Source organism: Solanum pennellii, chromosome 3 (assembly GCF_001406875.1).
Source record: "Solanum pennellii chromosome 3, SPENNV200".
NCBI classification, from domain to species: Eukaryota; Viridiplantae; Streptophyta; class Magnoliopsida; order Solanales; family Solanaceae; genus Solanum; species Solanum pennellii.
Genome location: NC_028639.1, coordinates 71,411,165 through 71,430,130, shown reverse-complemented (window position 1 = coordinate 71,430,130; position 18,966 = coordinate 71,411,165). Strand labels below are relative to the sequence as shown.

General features: G+C 36.2%; 2 protein-coding genes and 1 pseudogene across 2 annotated transcripts; all 3 read right to left on the bottom strand.

The window, feature by feature from the left end:
• Nucleotides 1–455: 455 nt before the first annotated feature.
• LOC107012194 (protein FRIGIDA-like) lies at nt 456–8,105 on the bottom strand. Its single transcript, XM_015211965.2, has 3 exons — nt 7,096–8,105; nt 1,624–1,799; nt 456–1,529 (listed from the first exon to the last, which is right to left on the bottom strand). The coding sequence occupies exons 1-3, from the start codon at nt 8,033–8,035 to the stop codon at nt 678–680; spliced, it is 1,968 nt and encodes a 655-aa protein (XP_015067451.1). The 5' UTR covers nt 8,036–8,105; the 3' UTR covers nt 456–677.
• A 441-nt stretch (nt 8,106–8,546) lies between these two features.
• LOC107013930 lies at nt 8,547–12,949 on the bottom strand (annotated as a pseudogene).
• Nucleotides 12,950–13,452: 503 nt separating this feature from the next.
• Nucleotides 13,453–16,740, bottom strand: LOC107012759 (mitochondrial protein pet191 homolog). The gene is made up of 3 exons (XM_015212679.2): nt 16,581–16,740; nt 16,395–16,499; nt 13,453–13,835 (listed from the first exon to the last, which is right to left on the bottom strand). The coding sequence occupies exons 1-3, from the start codon at nt 16,647–16,649 to the stop codon at nt 13,794–13,796; spliced, it is 216 nt and encodes a 71-aa protein (XP_015068165.1). The 5' UTR covers nt 16,650–16,740; the 3' UTR covers nt 13,453–13,793.
• Between the last annotated feature and the right edge of the window lie 2,226 nt (nt 16,741–18,966).

Here is an 18,966-nt window from a genome sequence, read left to right as displayed (position 1 = left end):
ACGCTCTACACTACACTATCTAGTAACCTTTTGCCCGAGTTAATATCCTCCAATGCCTCGTATTTAAGGTCATATCCTCCGGCTCCAACGTCACTTTCTTTCACGGATATATAGAAATTGACTTTGGCTTTAGTACTCACAACTAACAACGTCACACTATTGATTAAAATCCATTTCTGACATTTTACTTGCTAGAAGTTCTTATAAATTATTATTTTTGCCAATTTGCCAAAAAGAATACCCCTTGTATGATCTACAGAATGAAGTTCTCCAAGTCAATAATTTTACAGCAAGTACAGCATGAAAATATTAATATCAAGCACACCCATCAACTCTTCTATTTTTCATCTGATTACTCTACACAAATAAGTCGGTTTTTTAATACGAATAACGAGTCGAAGCTTTTACCTTCTGGATTGAAGCAAAAAAGAGAATAAAAGGGGAAAAGGACAGAATGAGAGAAAATAAACACTTGAGAAGCAGGTTTAAGTCATTTCGTCAGAGATTTTAATTTAAGCCTTCCCAGACAAATGAAATTTTGCTAGGCAGAGTTTAGACTTCACTATCTAAGCTTCAAAAATATCCCAGAGTTTCACAGTAACTAAACATTTCAGCGCCCGTGTCTTGAGGACTTGAGAGAAATCACTTCAAGACTGGCTATACTAAAGAAAGGGAGATTAAGGTTGAAGGTAATCCCTACCCAAGGCAAAACTATCTGGTCCAGTGAATAAGAAAGACGAGTGATGAGCAGAGGCAGCAGGTGGAACAACATCAACTACTCGCCAGCCACTACTCCTGTAGAGTTCACTTGTTAAAACAGTATCACCAAACTGATAGGGGTTAGATGCAGAGCTTCGGCCAGCAACATCAGTGGGTATGGCGTTCGGCAATCCCCTAGAGCCTTCCAAGTATGGTGATGGCCTATAAGCATCAGCAGGTTTGGTGTTTGGTAACCCTGTAGAACCTGCCAAGTACGGTGATGGCCTATAAGCATCACCAAGTTTGGTGTTTGGCAACCCTGTAGAACTTGCCAAGTACGATGATGGCCCATAAGCATAGCTATGGGAGGGCAGTCTGTCGCACACAGCTCCATCACCATGCAGTCCATATAACTGACCAGTGTGATGACTTCCTATTTGCATGGGTGTATTATCCACTAAAGTCCTTCCATGACCTCCAGGTCCATGCAATACTAATGGGGACAAACCAAACATGTGGCCAGCAGTTCCACCTTCTAACAAGGTTGTGTTGCTATCAATATGATTAACAACTCTTTCCTGTTGTAGCCGTGGATTTGGAAAATGCGACTGTTTCGCCTCTTTGTTGCTGATCATTCCAGATGACTCAGTTTCATCATTTTTTCTCTTTTGTGCCATCTTCTTCTCACCTACTTCAATTTCTTTCTCCAAGCTCATTATTTGCTCATTGATTTTCCACCCGGGAAGAAGTTTTGAAAGATCAATGTTATGGCGTCTTGAACATTTGATGACAGATCTAAGAGCAGCCAAGTGCTTCTTTTTTGCTTCATGCTATACAAAAAAAAATGCACAGTAAACTTGAGGAAATCAGCAGAGAAATCAGGGCAGGAGAGCTATCAGTATTGGAATGAAATTCAATAATTACCACAGCAGCAAGTGAGCCTTGCGGCTTTCCCTTCATCTTCTTCAGTGGCTCTTTAGATTCTCGTAAATATGTTGTCACAAGTTTCTGAGAGTTAAATCTGTCCTCCATTCCAAAAGTATAGGCAAGATCAACTGCCTCCATTTCCATCTTCTGGTTCACCATCCCCTCTATAATTTCTGTCAGATACGCATAAACCAGTATTAAGCAGGCAGACAGCAACTACAACAAGGTCAAATGTAATATTTTGGGCCAGAGACAAGGTATGAAAAATTACAAGATGAATCATATTAAGAAATAATGAATCACATAATAAGCTACATCTATGAAACCACAAACAACATAAACAAACAATCAGAAGTTGGATTGTAACTTCCAAGCAGATATAAGGTTGAAGAGGGTGTAGTCCCACAAAGTGGGGTCTGGGGATCTGGGGAGAGTATAGTGCAAGCAGACCTGACCTCTACCTCAGAAGTAGAGCGGTTTTTCCCTCGGATCAAGATAAAAACAGTCTAGAAAATGAAGTACTAGAAATAACAGAAACAACAGATAGTAATCAAACAACAAATAGTAGCAGAGGAATACTACAACAAAATAATACTATAAATCAAACTACATGAAATCATGGAGAGGTGGGATGCATTTGATGATAACATTGCTTTCAAAGCTGGGGAAGGGGTAAGGTTAGATTTGGGGGGAAAAGTGGTGTAGAGGTTTGGTTCTTAAGGATGAATTCCCGGTATAGTATACACTCTCTTGCCAAAGGGAATTGTCCGTTCAACAAGTTAGGGGGACTCATAGGGATGGGACCTTATGGGATTTGAGATTTAGGAGAACTTTCCAAGATTGGGACGTAAACCGAGTTTCAGAGATTGCTAGGTTTACTTCAAAAGCAATGTCAACCAGTTGACAGACCCAATGCTTTGAGTTGGGAGTTGGGGAATAATGAAGTGTTCACGGTTAAGTCCTGCTATGAGAAGCTTATGGTTCGGGCGGAGGATGGTTTTCCATATGTCTCGATCTGGATACCGAAGTGCCGAGGTAGGTGTACATTTTCACGCGGTTAGCTATTAAAGGAGTGATTTTGATGGCGGAGAATATTAGGGAAAGAAAGGTTGTTGACATGAGCTAATGTTTCCTTTGTAATGAGACGGGTGAGAACGTGGACCATATTTTGTTGCATAGCAATTTAGCCACGAGGTTATGGGAGGATGTCTTTAGATGGTTTGGATATTATTGGATTATGCCAAGAATCGTTAAGAGTTGATGCCCAGCTGGAAGAGTGGAGCTAGGAGAAGAAGGCACAAGGCTTGGACTGTTACTTCTATTGCATTGATGTGGGTCATTTGGAAATAGAGGAATACGAGAGCTTTTGAAGGGGTGGAGCTGAGCTTCGCTCAATTGAGGAGTAGTCTCTAATCCCTTCAATTTCTTTTGGAGCACCCATGTAGTTCCTATTTGTATAGAGGGCTAGGTGTCTATTGAAGAGAATCATATTTTGATAGGTTTCTCCTTTTTTTGGGTATATCACTTGTATACGGCCAAGTGACCTTGTTATTATCAATGAAACCTTTTACCTCATTAAAAAAAATGAGTATGACTACCAAAAAACAGGGGAGGCCCATGTAGGCCCTGGTGGGTGCTCGAGCACCCATTACTTCCAATGTGGGACCTGTGAATTTTTTATATAAAGAAATGGTAAGAGCTACTCAAATAATAAAATGAGCAATAGAGACGCAAAGAGGCATCAGGTGCTTTGGTTGAAAAGGTATTTGATGAGCAATTGGATCTCTTTGATAAGAGATCGAAGTCTGTATCCTGCATTTAAGGCTTTTCAACTATTTTTCTTTTCCTTCCCTTTTTGCTTCTCTTTTTTTTTCCTCACATTTATCTACTTCCTTTTCTTTTCTTGTTTTCATTCCTAGTACTAGAATCTACTCCTTCGTGCAGTTTTACTTTTCTAATATTCCAAAAATAGATTTTACTTGTCAGTTTTAGTATTTATGAAAAAGACAATTGATTTTTTCTTGGTTTACCCTCAAAATTGATTACTTATTCCCCAAATTATTTGCACAGACCTAAAACAATACATCAATTAATATAACAATGTGGGAAGATACTCATATTAATCATTATTTCTTAAATTTCGTGCAAATCCAAGGTGGACAAGTAAAAGTGAACGGATGGAGTACCATCTTAAGCACTTATGACTTTTGTGGTAATTTTTCCTTTTCTTTTTGTTTTTCTCTTATGAATTCTGAGACGGGGAAACCAATGGAGTACCATCTTAAGCACTTATGACTTCCGTAGTAATTTTTCCTCCTTTTTGTTTTTCTCTTAGGAATTTTGAGACGAGAAAATATAATATAGTTTACAACAACAAACCCAATGTAATTCAATAGGTGGGTTCGAGGAGGGTAGAGTGACCTTACCGATGTTGAGAAAGTTGAGAGGCGTAATATAGTTCATCATCATGTTTTGGATAAAGAAAACATTTGTTTCTTAACTTTGTAGATAAATCAATTTATACAATTTAAGTTAGAAATGGGCACGACTACATGAGAACCCGTGGGCTCTCCGTAAAACTAGGTACTAATTTTCTAAAATCGGAATAATATTATTTGTTGGGACTTATGCTACATGAAGGCTAAATGGTGCAATTGGTTGGATGTTGAGTTACTTACCAAGAGGACTACAAATCAATTCTCACTTAATGCATTTTTTTCCATCTTTCTTTCGGTGGTGCATACATGTTCTTAAATCCTAGATTCGCCTCTGGTTATAAAATTGATGTAATCAATGGTAACTATTTTTATTTTTATTTCTGTGACTAGTGTTTGAATCAGCTTTCGCACACCTCTAAGTAATTTGACGGGATATATATCACCTCCCACCAGCAATAAGTGTCAGGTAACTTTGTCCACCAAGCCTAAGAGCCTAGGACAGATGGAAAACACCACCTAGTGTTTTTTTGTCTCCACTGGGATTTGAACCTGAGACCTCATGGTTTTCAACCACTTCATCTACTACTAGATCATACCCTTAAGTGCTCAATGATAATACTAATAATCTTTTTCCCGAAATAGGAAAACATTGAAAATAATTATGAATAGAATGATAAAATGACATGTAAGATATATCATACTTTACATGGAAATATTTTAAAGGTTAGTTTAGAAGACAATTTTGCACTTATACTTGGTACTTAGTAATTGTAATGATGTACATTATTAGTCGAATATAAGATTTAAATTTGATAGGTTTTAAGACTATATTTTATTAATATACTTATTTTGTATAAAAGATGTAGGATTAAGTTGAACTTATTGTATATGTATATATTTTATGATACTTCATGTGCTCGAAATGTAGCGAGCACCCATTGTGGTGATGAACATTATAGTCAATATAAGATTATTTTAACCTTCTACACATTATTCTCTCTGCTCTCAAAACACCTAGAATTCCTCTCTTTCCAGGTTGACTATCATAAATAATTCTCTATCTATCTCTGCTTTTAGCATGTACTCTTGCTTCCTCCCCACTCTTCAGAGCCTTTCTTGGGCATGGTCCAGGAGATGCCTTTGAGACTTAGAAATATTCTCCATAGCTTCAGAGTGTAAGTGCAGTGTATAAACTATTGGTTCAATGTCTCATATGTTTCCTTACAAAGAAAACATATTGAGCATAAGGTTATCCCTCTCTTCATCACATTGTGCTGAGTCAAAGCTACTTCTTTGGCCAATAACCAGATGAAACAAGATATTGTGTAAGGTGTAATATTTTTCCAAATTTATTTCCAAGGTCAAATTAGATTATGATTACTAGGTTGGTCTATCTCCGGTAAGCTTTGTTAACTATAAACACCCTTTTGTTGTAACTACTCCATCATAATATATCTTCCCCAATCTGAAGCCCATTAAAGGTGTAAAGTGTGTTAAGTAATTCATCAACTCTCATAATTTCCTGTCATTTAGTTGCCTCCTAAAGGCAATGTTCCACCTCTGTGGTGTCCATAGCTTTGGATCTTTGTTGGAACAAAGCTAGATTGAAAATATATGGGAGTAAAGCTTCCAAATTGCTTTTTTCATGTCATTCATTCTTCAAAAAGTGGTGATTGGAAGAAAGACCAAGTTTTTGAAGAATGAATGACATGAAAAAAGCAATTTGGAAGCTTTACTCCCATATATTTTCAATCTAACTTTGTTCCAACAAAGATCCATATCAAAGTTATGAACACCACAGAGGTGGAACATTGCCTTTAGGAGGCAGCTAAATGAAAGGAAATTATGAGAGTTGATGAATTCCTTAACACACTTTAATGGGCTTTAGATTTGGGAAGTATATTATGATGGAGTAACAACTTATAGTTAACAAAGCTCATCGGAGACAAGGGACTAAAAAACCCAGTGTTGTTTGAGCAGCATGATTTTTGAGTAACTAGTATAAGTTTCCTATTGAGTAGGAGTAAGAGGAGGGAAGTTGGACTACAACTACAAGGAAAAACTTTCATCATGCATGTGGGCATATTCTGCGGAAGTTTTCAAGTGCCGTTAATTTCATAAAGGTTACACAGAAGTTCTTTTTAAAAAGCTTTATAATCCTGCAAGAATAGAAAGGATTTCTTATGTTTTTTCGCTCACTTGTACATATTTCGGCATTTTCTTAGTGCTGCAATTTCAATAGAACTAGCATTTCTCCAAAAAGAAGTTATTCTTCAAAGGTCCTATGCACGAGATCTTAGACAGAAAAGATATGCACTAAAAGAATCATAGCTATGTTCCTATACAAAAATATAATCATTACCATGGATTATGATTCATTGTGCACCGTGCACAAGAAAAATCTTAAAGAATCTGGGAAGTTGTAATCCTCAAAGACCTATGTATGGACCAAAAGTAATAGAGGATGGGGATTCTGATGCACAAGCAACAGTTTGTGAAAATTTCAGAGGTGGTGTTAGTCCAGTTCCTAGGTACCACCAAATAAATATTGGCATCTCAATTTGGATAAATGGGAAGGGTGGGAGCTCCTGATGTCTTTTGGGTATGATAAGGGTAAGAGAAAAGCCTTGAATCTAATGAGATGAATAAAAAGGGAAGGACAGGTGCAAGACACCAGTAAACAAATAGGAAGGGAAAGCTCTAAGTTTGGTAAGTATATTTTTTACAGAAGAACACACCAAGCAAGTACTGATGGTCTCCAAACTGTGAGCAAATTTGTTGTCCCTTCAAGTATGCAAGGAGTAAAGTCCATCATAGTGTCAAAATTATTTGCATTTTAAAAAGTTATCCTAAGTTAGGGAAGTTCTATCTACAGCAATACAACCAAATCAAACCACTTGTATTAGTGATCTTTTTCAATCAGACTAATTAAAATATACCAACTTACTAAAAGCACGCCATCTCACATGAATAGCAAATGACAATTTATGCAAACGTAGCTTACAGACAATTGAATTCATGAAAATAGGACCTGTAATCTTTGCCATGAAGACATTTGATCTTGTGAGGGAACCGGAAATATTCTTCTTGAACGGACTTGCCAGAAATAAATCCCTGATATCCTCATTACTGAATGCTCCTGGAATCCCGAAACACGCAATGAGCAATAGCAAACCCCGGGCATCCATGTCATACACCTTTCGTAAACCTCCTTCAGCAATCAACCTCTTTCTCCATGCTAAAGCTGCCTTCTCCGCCTCTTCTTTCACCTCTTTCTCAAACTCAACTCCCTCGTCGATTCCCATCAACAAGAAGCAATCCAAAACCAATATAGAAGCCTTCCTTCCATTGACCACGGGTGAACCCTTAACATATGCCCTGCTCCCTTGCAAATAAAACTTCCCAACACAATCCAATACAAGCCTTGCCGGATTGCGCGAGAGTTTCAATGCCTTAGGGACTTCCTCAAGCAGTAGATTTATATCTGAGATATGCGTTATCATGTACTTCCGCAGACCACGACCGTCCACCCTTTTACAGATGCTTTCTAGCTCTGAACGAGTAGATTTTAGCTCTAAACAAGGGGATTTCACTTCCACTTTTTCTTCTTCAGAGGGACCGAATTCCATTGCCGGTTCTGGTCCTGGGGCTGCGGCTGCGGGAAGTGAGGATACAGATAAGGGGGTAGTACTAGTTGTATCCAGGGGTCGCATAGAGTCGATTAAAGTCCCGATGGAAACAACGTGTCGGTGTAACTCAGCAAAGCAGACCTGGAATGCGGAGAAAGCATCCGAGAGTTTGCTGAATTTGGCAATTGAGTCGTCATTTGTTGGTGGCTGCAGAAATTCAGACTGTTTGGTAATGTTTTGCAGAGCATTTACTGTTTCTATGAGTTGCGATTGAGCTTCTACCGCCGGCGATGGCCGTGATGGAGACGGCGCAGCGATGGCAGCATCGGCTGGTTCAACCATGGCGAAACGTCCAGAATTGACACAAAGGAGAAAAATGAGAAACCTTTTTCTTGCAATTCTCTATGAATTTTTATATTTCTTTTATTTGGGTTTTTTTCGGAGTGAAAATTAATTAGGGTTAATTACTTAATTACAGTTAACCTCGTTCTAACTTGACTCAATTTCGAAAATTATCTCTATATTTTAATAAAATTAAATATTTATCTTCGGTACTATGAAAAATATACATTTACATCCTATGAGATATTTAAAATATAATTATATTAAAAAGCAATGTGTAACAACAATTATTGCAACTGAAGTGTAGCCAGAAAACATATGATTAACAAGTTCGTTTATTAGCCTGTTCTTCAGCTTCTGCAAATAAAAAAATAAGATCCAACAGCTCAATACGCAGTTGGTAAGTAAATTATTGGGTGCTTCCCTTGCCATCTTCAACTCCAAATAAGAAAATATAGCATTTTGAGTGGTAAATCATAAAAGCAAATACAATACAAGTTACAAAGGAATGGAGTACAAAAGGAAGGTTTTATATACCAGAGAAATTAATTTTTTCCTGGTAGATTATAGACATTAATATGCTAAGCCTACACAATTGGTTAGAGTTTTTAGTAACTAATATTCACAATTCTGAGACTGCCTTAACAGACCATATAGAAGTCACTTCTAAGGTTGGGTTTACAGAAAAGAAAAGAAAACTAAAGTGTAGTGACTGCCCAAGGTAAATCTATTTCGGCTGGTACAAATTGGATGAAGGATGAGCAGACGCAGCAGATGAAACAGTATCAACTGCTAGTACGCCACTGCTCATGTGTAATTCACTTGCTGCGTCAGTATCAGCAACCTGGTAGATATCAGATGCAGAACTCCGGCCAGCAGCATCACCGGATATGGCGTTTGGCAATCTTGTAGAACCTTCCGAGTATGGTGGTGACCTTTAAGCATCAGTATGCGTGGTGTTTGGCAACCCCTTAGAGCCCTCCAAGTACGATGATGGCACATAAGCATTGCTGCATGAGGCCAGACTATCATTCACGGCTGCATTCCCGCTCCGATCATATAACTGATCAGTATGACTCCCTACTTGTCCTGGCGTACTATCAACTAGAGTCCCTCCATGACCTCCAGCATATGGACCTCCTTGCTGAACAACATCTGTGCCTGCTGATATACCTGCATGAATACCATTGCCACTTGCTGGTATACCTGCTCCAGCTACACCCATGGCCACACCTCCCACAGTTCCTACAAGTGAGCCTGCAATATTCTCATGTATAAAGCCTGCAGAAGGCCCATGCAATACTGTTGAGGACACAGTATAACCATGAAGATGGCCAGTAGTTCGACCTTCTGGCAAGGTGTTATTGTTATCGACATGATCATCAACTCTTTGCTGTCGTACCCATGGCGGATTATATGAGCGTTTTGCTTCTCTATTTCTGAACCCTCTCGACGACTCAGTTTCATCACTTTTTCTCTTTCGTTCCGCATTCTTACCTTTCTGCTTATCAAATCCACGAATTTCTTTCTCCAGGGCCATTATTTTCTCATTGATTTTCCACTCGGGAAGAAGTTTTGAAGGATCAATATCGTGGCATTTCAAACATTTGATGACAGATGTCAGATCATTCAAATGTTTCCTTTTTGCTTCATTCTGTACAACATAACAAAATGCATGGTTAACTTGAGGAGACCGTGAGAGAAATCAGAGAGGGGGGGCCTATCAGTGCTGGAATGAAATTGAAGAATTACCACAGCAGCAAGTGAACCTTCTGATTTTTCGTTCCTTTTCTTCAATGACTCTCTGGAATTCAGTAAAAATGATGTCAAAAGTCTCCGAGGATTAAACCTGTCAATTCGAAAAGTGTAGGCAATATGAACAGCATCAACTTCCAAATTTTGCTTCACCATCCCTTCAATTATTTCTGTTACAGATTTACACAAACCAGTGTTAAGCAGGCGGATAAATTACAGCAACTACGCGACAAGGTCAGATGCAATACTTGGGATAAAGAGAAGGTATGAAAATATGCAAAATGAATCATATTAGAGCTAAAGGCTTCATCTCTGAAACAACAAACAATGAAAACAAACATTGAAAGGAGACTTGTAACTTCCAAGCAGATACAAGATTGAAAAAGGTCCTTGAATTGAACTTTAAGATTACCTAAATTGAGAAGTTGCCCCAATGCTGACTGCTTGATCCTGTCCATGTCGTTTTTTTTATTTTAATCATTCAAAAAGCTTAGTTCATTTATCTCTCCAATAATGATGCTGAGAGTTCAACAAATACTTTAAATTTTGGTTATTCGAATTCAGACATTGAATATACCTCCATTCTGTATCTGTGTCACCGAGTCTCAAGTAAAATTAGCAAGGTCCTCCACCCATGGCTAGATATTAACAATTTTTAACACCACCAGGTTGTGATTTGGCCTATAAATCAGTCATGTTCACATATAAGCACTTATTTGCACTAATTAACAACTACTAGTGTTATACAAACTTCTTTTACTTGTTTAGATCAGAAAAAAGTGAGGTCATACTTTTAAATTCATTGAAAGTAGCTCAACTGGTTGAGTGGCTTCTAATATATATCAAGCGACACAAATGAAGTGAATGAAGAAACAACAAGAAACTGTGTACAGACTTTGAAATTAGTCAATTGGTTGAGTAGCTTCTAATACTTACCAAGAAATGCATCTGAACCACCAAAAAAATGAGCATTAGATCATCCAGGATCACAAACTTTATAAGCATGATCTGTCTGGTCAACTAGCAACAGCTCAATATAGTACTACTATTCGAGTCACCGCAAGATTAGAAAGGGACATCCCTTGTATTTTTCTGCTCGCTTGTATATAGTTCATAATTTCAGCACTTCCTTAATGCTGCAATTTCATTACAACTATACCATTTCTCAACCAAGAAAAATATTTCATCGTAAAAAGTTCTATGCATGAGATCTTAGCAAGGAAAGATATGATTATAAGCGTGACAGCTATGTTCTTATACAAAAATTTATAATCATGATTCATTGAGGGGCAACAGTAGGAGGACCATAGAATATCCGGGAAGCTGTTGTCCTCAAAGACCTAAGGCATGGTCCAAAGTACTAGCAGATGGGAATTCTGATGCTCAGACAACTATTTGTGAAAATCTAAGAGGTCCAACCAGTTACTCGGTGCTACCAAATAAAATAAAAATTGTCATCTCAGGTTGGATAATGAATAGGGTGAGAGCTCTTCATGTGTCTTTGGGGCGTGATGAAGGAAAGGACAAATCCCTTTGAAGCTATTGAGAAGCAACATAAAATAGTGCAAGACACTAGTAAATAAAAGGGAAAGGATTTTTTTTGTTTGTTTGATAAGTACTCCCTCCTCACAATTTCTGTGGCACAGTTGAATTTCGAGAGACAGCCAATTTTTTCTTGGTTCTTTATATGCCTTTTAAATATTTTAAATTATTATGATTTATAGTACTTTTTGTGTAGTTTCCAGATATATACAAATTTTATTTCAAGAAACTTAAAGCTTCTATGTCCAAATTCACATCAAGATTCAGAATTTTGAATCTTGAAATTCCAACTGTGTACATAAATTGGGACAGAGGGAGTATATTAGAACAACCCCAAAACTTATTAGTTGCTTCTAGGTAACTTTGTTTCAATCAGACTAGTTAGAGGACGTTCGATCTAAATGTAACTTATAGACAAATTGAATTGATGAAGAACATACCTGGAATCTTAGCCGTGAGGACATTTGATCTCCTGAGTGCACGATAAATCTTGGTGATGTGACTAATGAGAAGCAAATCCCTGATATCCTCATTGCTGAATCCTCCTGGAATCCCAAAACATCCCAGAAGCAATAGCAAACCCCGCGCATCCATTTCACAAGCCTTTCCTACACCTCCTTCGGCAATCATCCTCTTTCGCCATGCTAAAGCTGCCTTATCAGCTTCTTCTTTCACCTCTTTCTCAATCTCAACTTTGTCAACTCTCATCAATAAGAAGCATTCTAAAACTAATACAGCAGCCTTCCTTCTCCAGACCATGCGTGAATTTTTAGTATAAGAGTTTCTCTCCTGAAAATAAATTTTCCCCATAGAGTCCAGTACAAGCCTTGCCGGATGGCGCGAGAGCCTCAATGCCTTAGGGACTTCTTCGAGCAGTCTATTTGTATCTGAGACTCGCGTCACCATGTACCTCCGAAGTTCACTACTATTCATTGATTTGCAGAAGCTTTCCAGTTCTGACCGATGAGGGAATTGCACTTCTTTGCTACGACTAGATTTCAACTCCGAACTATGAGGGAATTTCAGCTCTGAACGATGAGGTGATTGCACTTCTTCGCTACGACGGGATCGCAGTTCTTCTTCTTCTTTTTTTTCTTGTTCTTCTTCTTCTTTTTCTTCTTCTTCTTCTTCAGAGGGGTCAGATTCCCAAGATGATTCTGACTTCAGGAGTGGTTCTGTGGCTGGCGGTGATGAGGTGGGTAAAAGAGTACTGATATTAGTCGCAAGTCCGGGTATCACAGAGGGAATTATAGACCGAACGGAATTGATATGTTGGTTTAACTCGGTTAAGCAGCATTGCAAGGCTAAGAGGGAGTCGGAGAGTTTGCGGAGATTGGCACTTGAAGTTGCGGCATTATCTGCCATCATCGATGAAGGCGCAACGGACTTTCCGGTACCGGACTGGTGATCCACGGACGCTTCTTCCGGCAATCCTGATTCTTCCAGCGTCGTTGTTTTTGTGTTGTATGTGAAGTTGAATGGTTCTCTACTGAGCGCAATGATAACTGCTAATGAACCACACAACTACACTGTCATTCCGTTTTCTTTCTAAAATGGAAGTTAAATTTGTTCATTTTTATACTCCCTCCCTCCACATCTTTAGAGTCATATTTTCTATTTTAGAGTCAAATTATAAGTTTTTATGTTTTATTTATTCTATTGATATGCAAACAAAAAAAAGTGTAATGTAATATATTTTGAATAATTTTTGAGTATTTAATTTTTTTATTTAAAATATCAAATTAATATAATTTAATTTAACTTAGAAAATTAATCCATTTAACTTTAGAAAAACAACTGACAAAAGTGGACAGAGGGAGCAGTAACTTTCATTCTAGAAAAATAAATATTATATAATTAAAATTATATTACAGTACTATAAGATGTAAACTAAAAACTGGGAGTAAGAAAATATGGTAAACATTTGTTTGAAATTGGGTACTTTAATGGTCATATTTGGGTTGAAATATATACCCATTAGATGGCTCTTCCAGTGAGGTTACAAACAAATCATGTTCCATGTCTGGACAAACCAAATTGGTTCTACCTTGCTCACAAGTCACATACAAGCGCGGGGGAGGGGAGGGGAGGGGGCGGCTTGAGAAAGAAGAGGGAAAAAATAAATTCAAAGAGGATTTTATTCAATTGAGGACAAATAATCCCACCAAGAACTATGCTAAAAAATAGATAAACAAATAGTCTCTGCAGCATCTCACATCAGTGGTACGTAAAACAAATTTCACATCCAATATCAACGGTATTCAAAATTAAGAAGGGGCCGAAGCACCAGGTACAAAGTTTGTCAAGTAAAATGAGTATCCAAGAAACTTGTATATGTGCGACACTGTTGCTGAGAAAATTGTAGATTGCAATTTGTACAGAACACTGCAAGTCTTCACATGCAGTCCAGTCTGGAAAATATCGTACTTCTCATGTGTGGAATTTGCGCCAGTCCTACCAATTAATAGCCTTTATTTCCACGAATTCGAGCTCTCATGTCCAGCTGAAAGAGACAACAGTTGGTCAGAGGGAGTGTTGATAGGATGAAGATGCATGTCAATATCACAGTGCAAAAAGGGTATGTTGGATCAGGCTGAGAAGAAGCATGTAAACTTATCACAAGTATTTATGGTTCACAACTTCACATGCATTATTAACTTAAACAATCACGTGTCATATCAGATCCTCCATTTTAATAAAGCTCTATTTAGTTTTACTTCTGATAAGTCAATATAAGAATGTTATATGAACAAAATCCAGTATTAACTAAGAAGAAGAATCTAGAATTCGTCACTATCTGACACCCTTCCTCAACAGAGACACAATGCTTTATAGTTTAGACAACTAAACAAATCCATGAGATACCACCAAGGCCAAGAAAAAACACTATAGCATTCACGTCCACAACACCAAAATCAGAATTCATAAACTAATCCACAATGATCTCTCTCTTGCAAACAGCGCAAAGCAGTACAAATCTAACAGCAAATAACAACATAAACAGTGAAATCCCACAAGTGGGATCTAGGGAGGGTAGAGTGTACGCAAACCTTACCCCCTCATAGAGATAGAGAGGTTGTTTCTGGAGGACACTTCAAACGGCAAAAATGAAGTAAAAAATTGCCAGTATAACAAACATTAGCATATCTGCATTAGATTTGGAACTTCACATAAGTGATCTATTCGATTTGATAAATACATAATGATTTATTCTCATCTGGTATGTTGGTTGTCCAATACCTAATCACCGGTTTGTGCAAAAAAATTTAGGGATGGTTATAGGCACCACTTTAAAAGTGATTATCACTAAAAGATCACGAGAAAATGGCAGGGATAGCAGAAGACCTTGTATACAGGTCAAAAGCTTAAAGACACAAACAACACAGCTGTTGAGATTGATGTAACATCATTGACATCCTGAATCTGATGGAATTAGGTTGAAGAATGAACTGAAATATGAGGAACATGAAATCATTTCCAGAATTCAAGTTCAGATTAAATCAAGCCACATAACCTGAAATTTACCAGTTACTATTCTCTCTGTCTTAGTTTTTTTACATCAAGGATCTATAGAAGGTTATAGATTACTGAGATAATCCTTATATTTTGTTATTCACTAGCCATGCTCCCTACTTCTTAAACCAATGTGTTCAGGGACTGTGATTTGACATTTTATCTGGTTAATATTTCCCCTATCAAATCACTACTCGCATATGCAGAAAGCATTGAGCCTGAAAAATCCAACTACTACATTCAAACTCCAACTCTTTGGTTTTCCAAGCAAGCGTATTTTAAGTGATAGTAAGTAGTTTAAATTGGCCTAATCCGCCCACCGCACACAAAAAAGGTAAATATGGGACAAAGGATTGTCTTACAAACCTATCAGTATAGCAATTATCATCGTCCCACAAAATTATATTTAGAGAACAAATTCCTGCATTCAGTTTTAAAATTATCATGTGATTGAAAAGACTAATAATAATAAACCATATTGCTTGAAAAAAAAAGATCACCCAAGAGGACAATATCAAAGTGGTTTCGACCAACTTACAGGAACAGAGGAATACCATCAAGGTGCCACTTGGAAGCACTTTCCATAAGAGTACCCCCACAAGGTGCTCAGATTAATTCTTGGATTTCTCCAATCATGGTACTTTCAGAAGAAAATCTTTTGAGGAATAATCAACTAACTAACTAGCTTATCCTATCAATCATAACAAAGTGGAACACTCCTTTCCACTTCAAAGGATGCATTATTCATATCAGAGTCAAACATCACAAATATCCCTTCCATTTTAAATTGAACCTCGTGATTTTTACTTTGTGCTACACAGCAATGAACCTCTTGATATTTACTTTGTGCTACATAACAATGACGTTCGCTCTCTTGAGACAGAATGTTTCTCCTCACTTTGTGTTCCTATTTATGTGTCCTACTTCCCATCTTGGCTCGTTCCAAAATTTATGTCCAGTTTTAGCCAAAGGAAAAGGTTCTCCATACACTTCTCAGCTCTCAATAGTTCTCTATTTACTATTTGCAAAAACGTGTTTCACCTACTGCCATGCCACCAAAGATCAAGGTATGATACAAGGACTATGTGCAGAATTCCTGTGGTTTAAAATACAGGAAAAGCTAGGCAAAGGATGAAATCTGACCAGTAGGGTTAAATTTTTCAAAAGACCTAGCAGGAGTAATTGATGGGAGGGATCTATTTGTTAAAATAGATCCAATAATCATCAATTGATCATACTCAATGATGCTTCAATCACACACTAATTGTAGTTGGCTATATGAATCCTCTCTAGCCACCTCTTTATAATCTTCCCTCGATAATACACCACATTTCCAGCCACAGTTCGTAACTTTCCACAAGAATAACCATTTCCAAAGATCAAACTAGAGAAACTAATTGCATTAAGCAATGAGCAAATAACTAACTCTTCACAAATTTAATAGTGCAGAAGCAAGCAAGCTATACAAGACAAGTTCATCGAACCACTCGAATACATGAAGAGCAGGTAAAAAGATGTAAAACCTATAGCAAATTTTGATAAAGTATACCTGTCCTCTCTTGCAATTGAAGTAGGTTTCCCTTAGTCCTACACATTCACTAGGAATACATGGACTCTTTTCTTTCGCGCATTCCCTGAAACTCTTCTTCTCAACCTAGAAGATCAAACCACATGGCTCTTTCGATTTCAGAAATTTAAGTAAACAAATCAACGAGAAAAGTTAAAGAAAGGATACCTTAACGCAATCCGATTCGCTAAGACACTTGACCAACTCCACAGCAAGGCCCTTACAGGACTTCGCCATTTCTTCGATTAGTCTCTTCTTCTTCTTCTTCTTCAAAAACCCCTCCTCCTCCGCTCTTTTGGATGTTCCCAGTCAACAAAGGGGCGGGGTTGGGAGGGGCGGGTCGGGTCGGGTCGGGTCTCTGAATACTTTGTGAAATTTTCTAATTGGGCCGTATATAGTGCCTGGGCTTTCAGCAGTTTGGCCACTTTTTTTTGGTGCCCTTTTTAATGTTTAGCCTTCATTTGAGATGCAATCATAATTTTAAATATTTTTTAAAATATGGATTTGAATAAGGGAAGGATTGACTTGAAAATTTTCAAAATATGATTTATAGTTATAAATTCTAAAAACTATAAGAAAATTCAATTATATTAAATAAACATACTTATTAATTTCAAAATTATGTCTTTATCATTATCACAAATCATAGTCCGCGAAACAACTAATTTGATATAAAATTATTATTTTATAATAATCTAATGAAGATGTTCTCTTAAAATCATAACACAAGCTTTTAATAAGAAAAACACAAATATTAGCTAATATAGCTCGTTAAATTATAATTAATTATATGAATTCATGAGTGCGAAAATTAAATAAATAATAATAATGGCAAAAGAGGAGAAATGTCATATATTAGCAAGAATTTACAATTCTAGATTAAAAAAATGCATTGCAAGCAAATATTATTCAATGTAGGGCGCAAGAAACCTTATAGATTGGCAAGTGTTTACAAAGTTGAGGAGAAAAATTATGTCAATCTAGAAGAAAAAATATCTAAATTAAATTAATCAAAGTAATTATTAATAGAAATCTGCGAACATATAGCCCACTGATTGCGAGTGATACAATATTACATGAGAGGAATGTATATGCATGGGATAGGAATATATTCGAGAGAGAACATTTAATAGAGAATTTTTTATTTTTTAAAAAATAATAGTATAAAATTTAAAAATTATAATAAAATAAGATGTATATTTAACTAATTTCTTCTTGAAATTTATAGTGATTTTTAAAGTTTTTAATAAAACAGATATAGTATTAGAGTTTGAAATGGTGGAAATGAAACTCCAAGAAAACTTCCTAATTTGAGAAGGAAACTGTATAAACTTCATGAATCCTTTTGTAATTCGAATTACACATTTTAAACTTTAGATATATTTTTTTAGTTATTCAATTCACACGATATTTTTTTTTATTTGATAACTAATTTAAGTATTATCATAACCAACAAACACAAATAACAAATACACCTACTCTTATAACCACTTTCTAGAAAGGGTGCTATGATAAAAAAAAAATATGTCTAAAATAAAAAACTAGTTACTAATAAGCCTATGAACCAAAATGCTACAACTATGAAACCGTCACAATCTATCATCATCATTCAAATTTCGATAGCCTTCAAGACCGTTTATTAATTATGATATTTTTGAATGAATTAATCAAAAATTATTCTATTATAAAGAGATATATCACGTGTCAGATATTCATAATTCATTTTAAATATATTTTATTTTAGTGTTTTATCTTATAATTTATGATATCTTTATCAATAATTTAAATATCCGTATGTTTGGTATAATAATATATTGGACCCTAAATTTGATTTCAAATTTTAATTTTGACCTTCAACTTTCACATTGCACAAACAGACACTTTAACTATCCAACTTTTAAATAAATAAACACATCAATCCTATATGACACAATACACGTAGGACACCACGTAATACAAAAATTAATATGTAAGATGACATGTAGGACATATGTGTCTATTTGTTTAACTTTATACAAGTTTAAATGTCTATTTATGCATATACAAAATTAAAAAACATAATATGATTTAAAACCAAATTAAAGGGTACATCTATATATTATGCCTAAAATAAAAGTGACAGAGGAGATATTGATATTTCAGCACGCGCTCTTTCAACATTCAGTCACATTGCCAGAAAGAGAAAAAGAGAGAATATTAATTAAAAATGGAACACGTCATAGGAGAAGATAATGAAGGTCCCATTTATGCTAGCCAATAGTGTCTCTATCATTAGTTGAGGAGGAGGTAATTTAAAATTATTTTATAACTAAAATTAATAATATTATTTTTACAACTTTCCTTGTCATTATTTTAACTTTTGTAATTGCAAATATGCTTTTTGAAAAAAAAATATCCATTTGAGTCTATTGAAAATATAATGTAAAATTTGTAAAATAAATTCTTGTGATCGTTTCTTTTTCCGGATCTTGTGTATAATGAAAATTTTAGTGCATTAAACTTTCTCTTTAAAGTCTATCAACATGATAAATGAATGTGCAAATATTTTTTACGC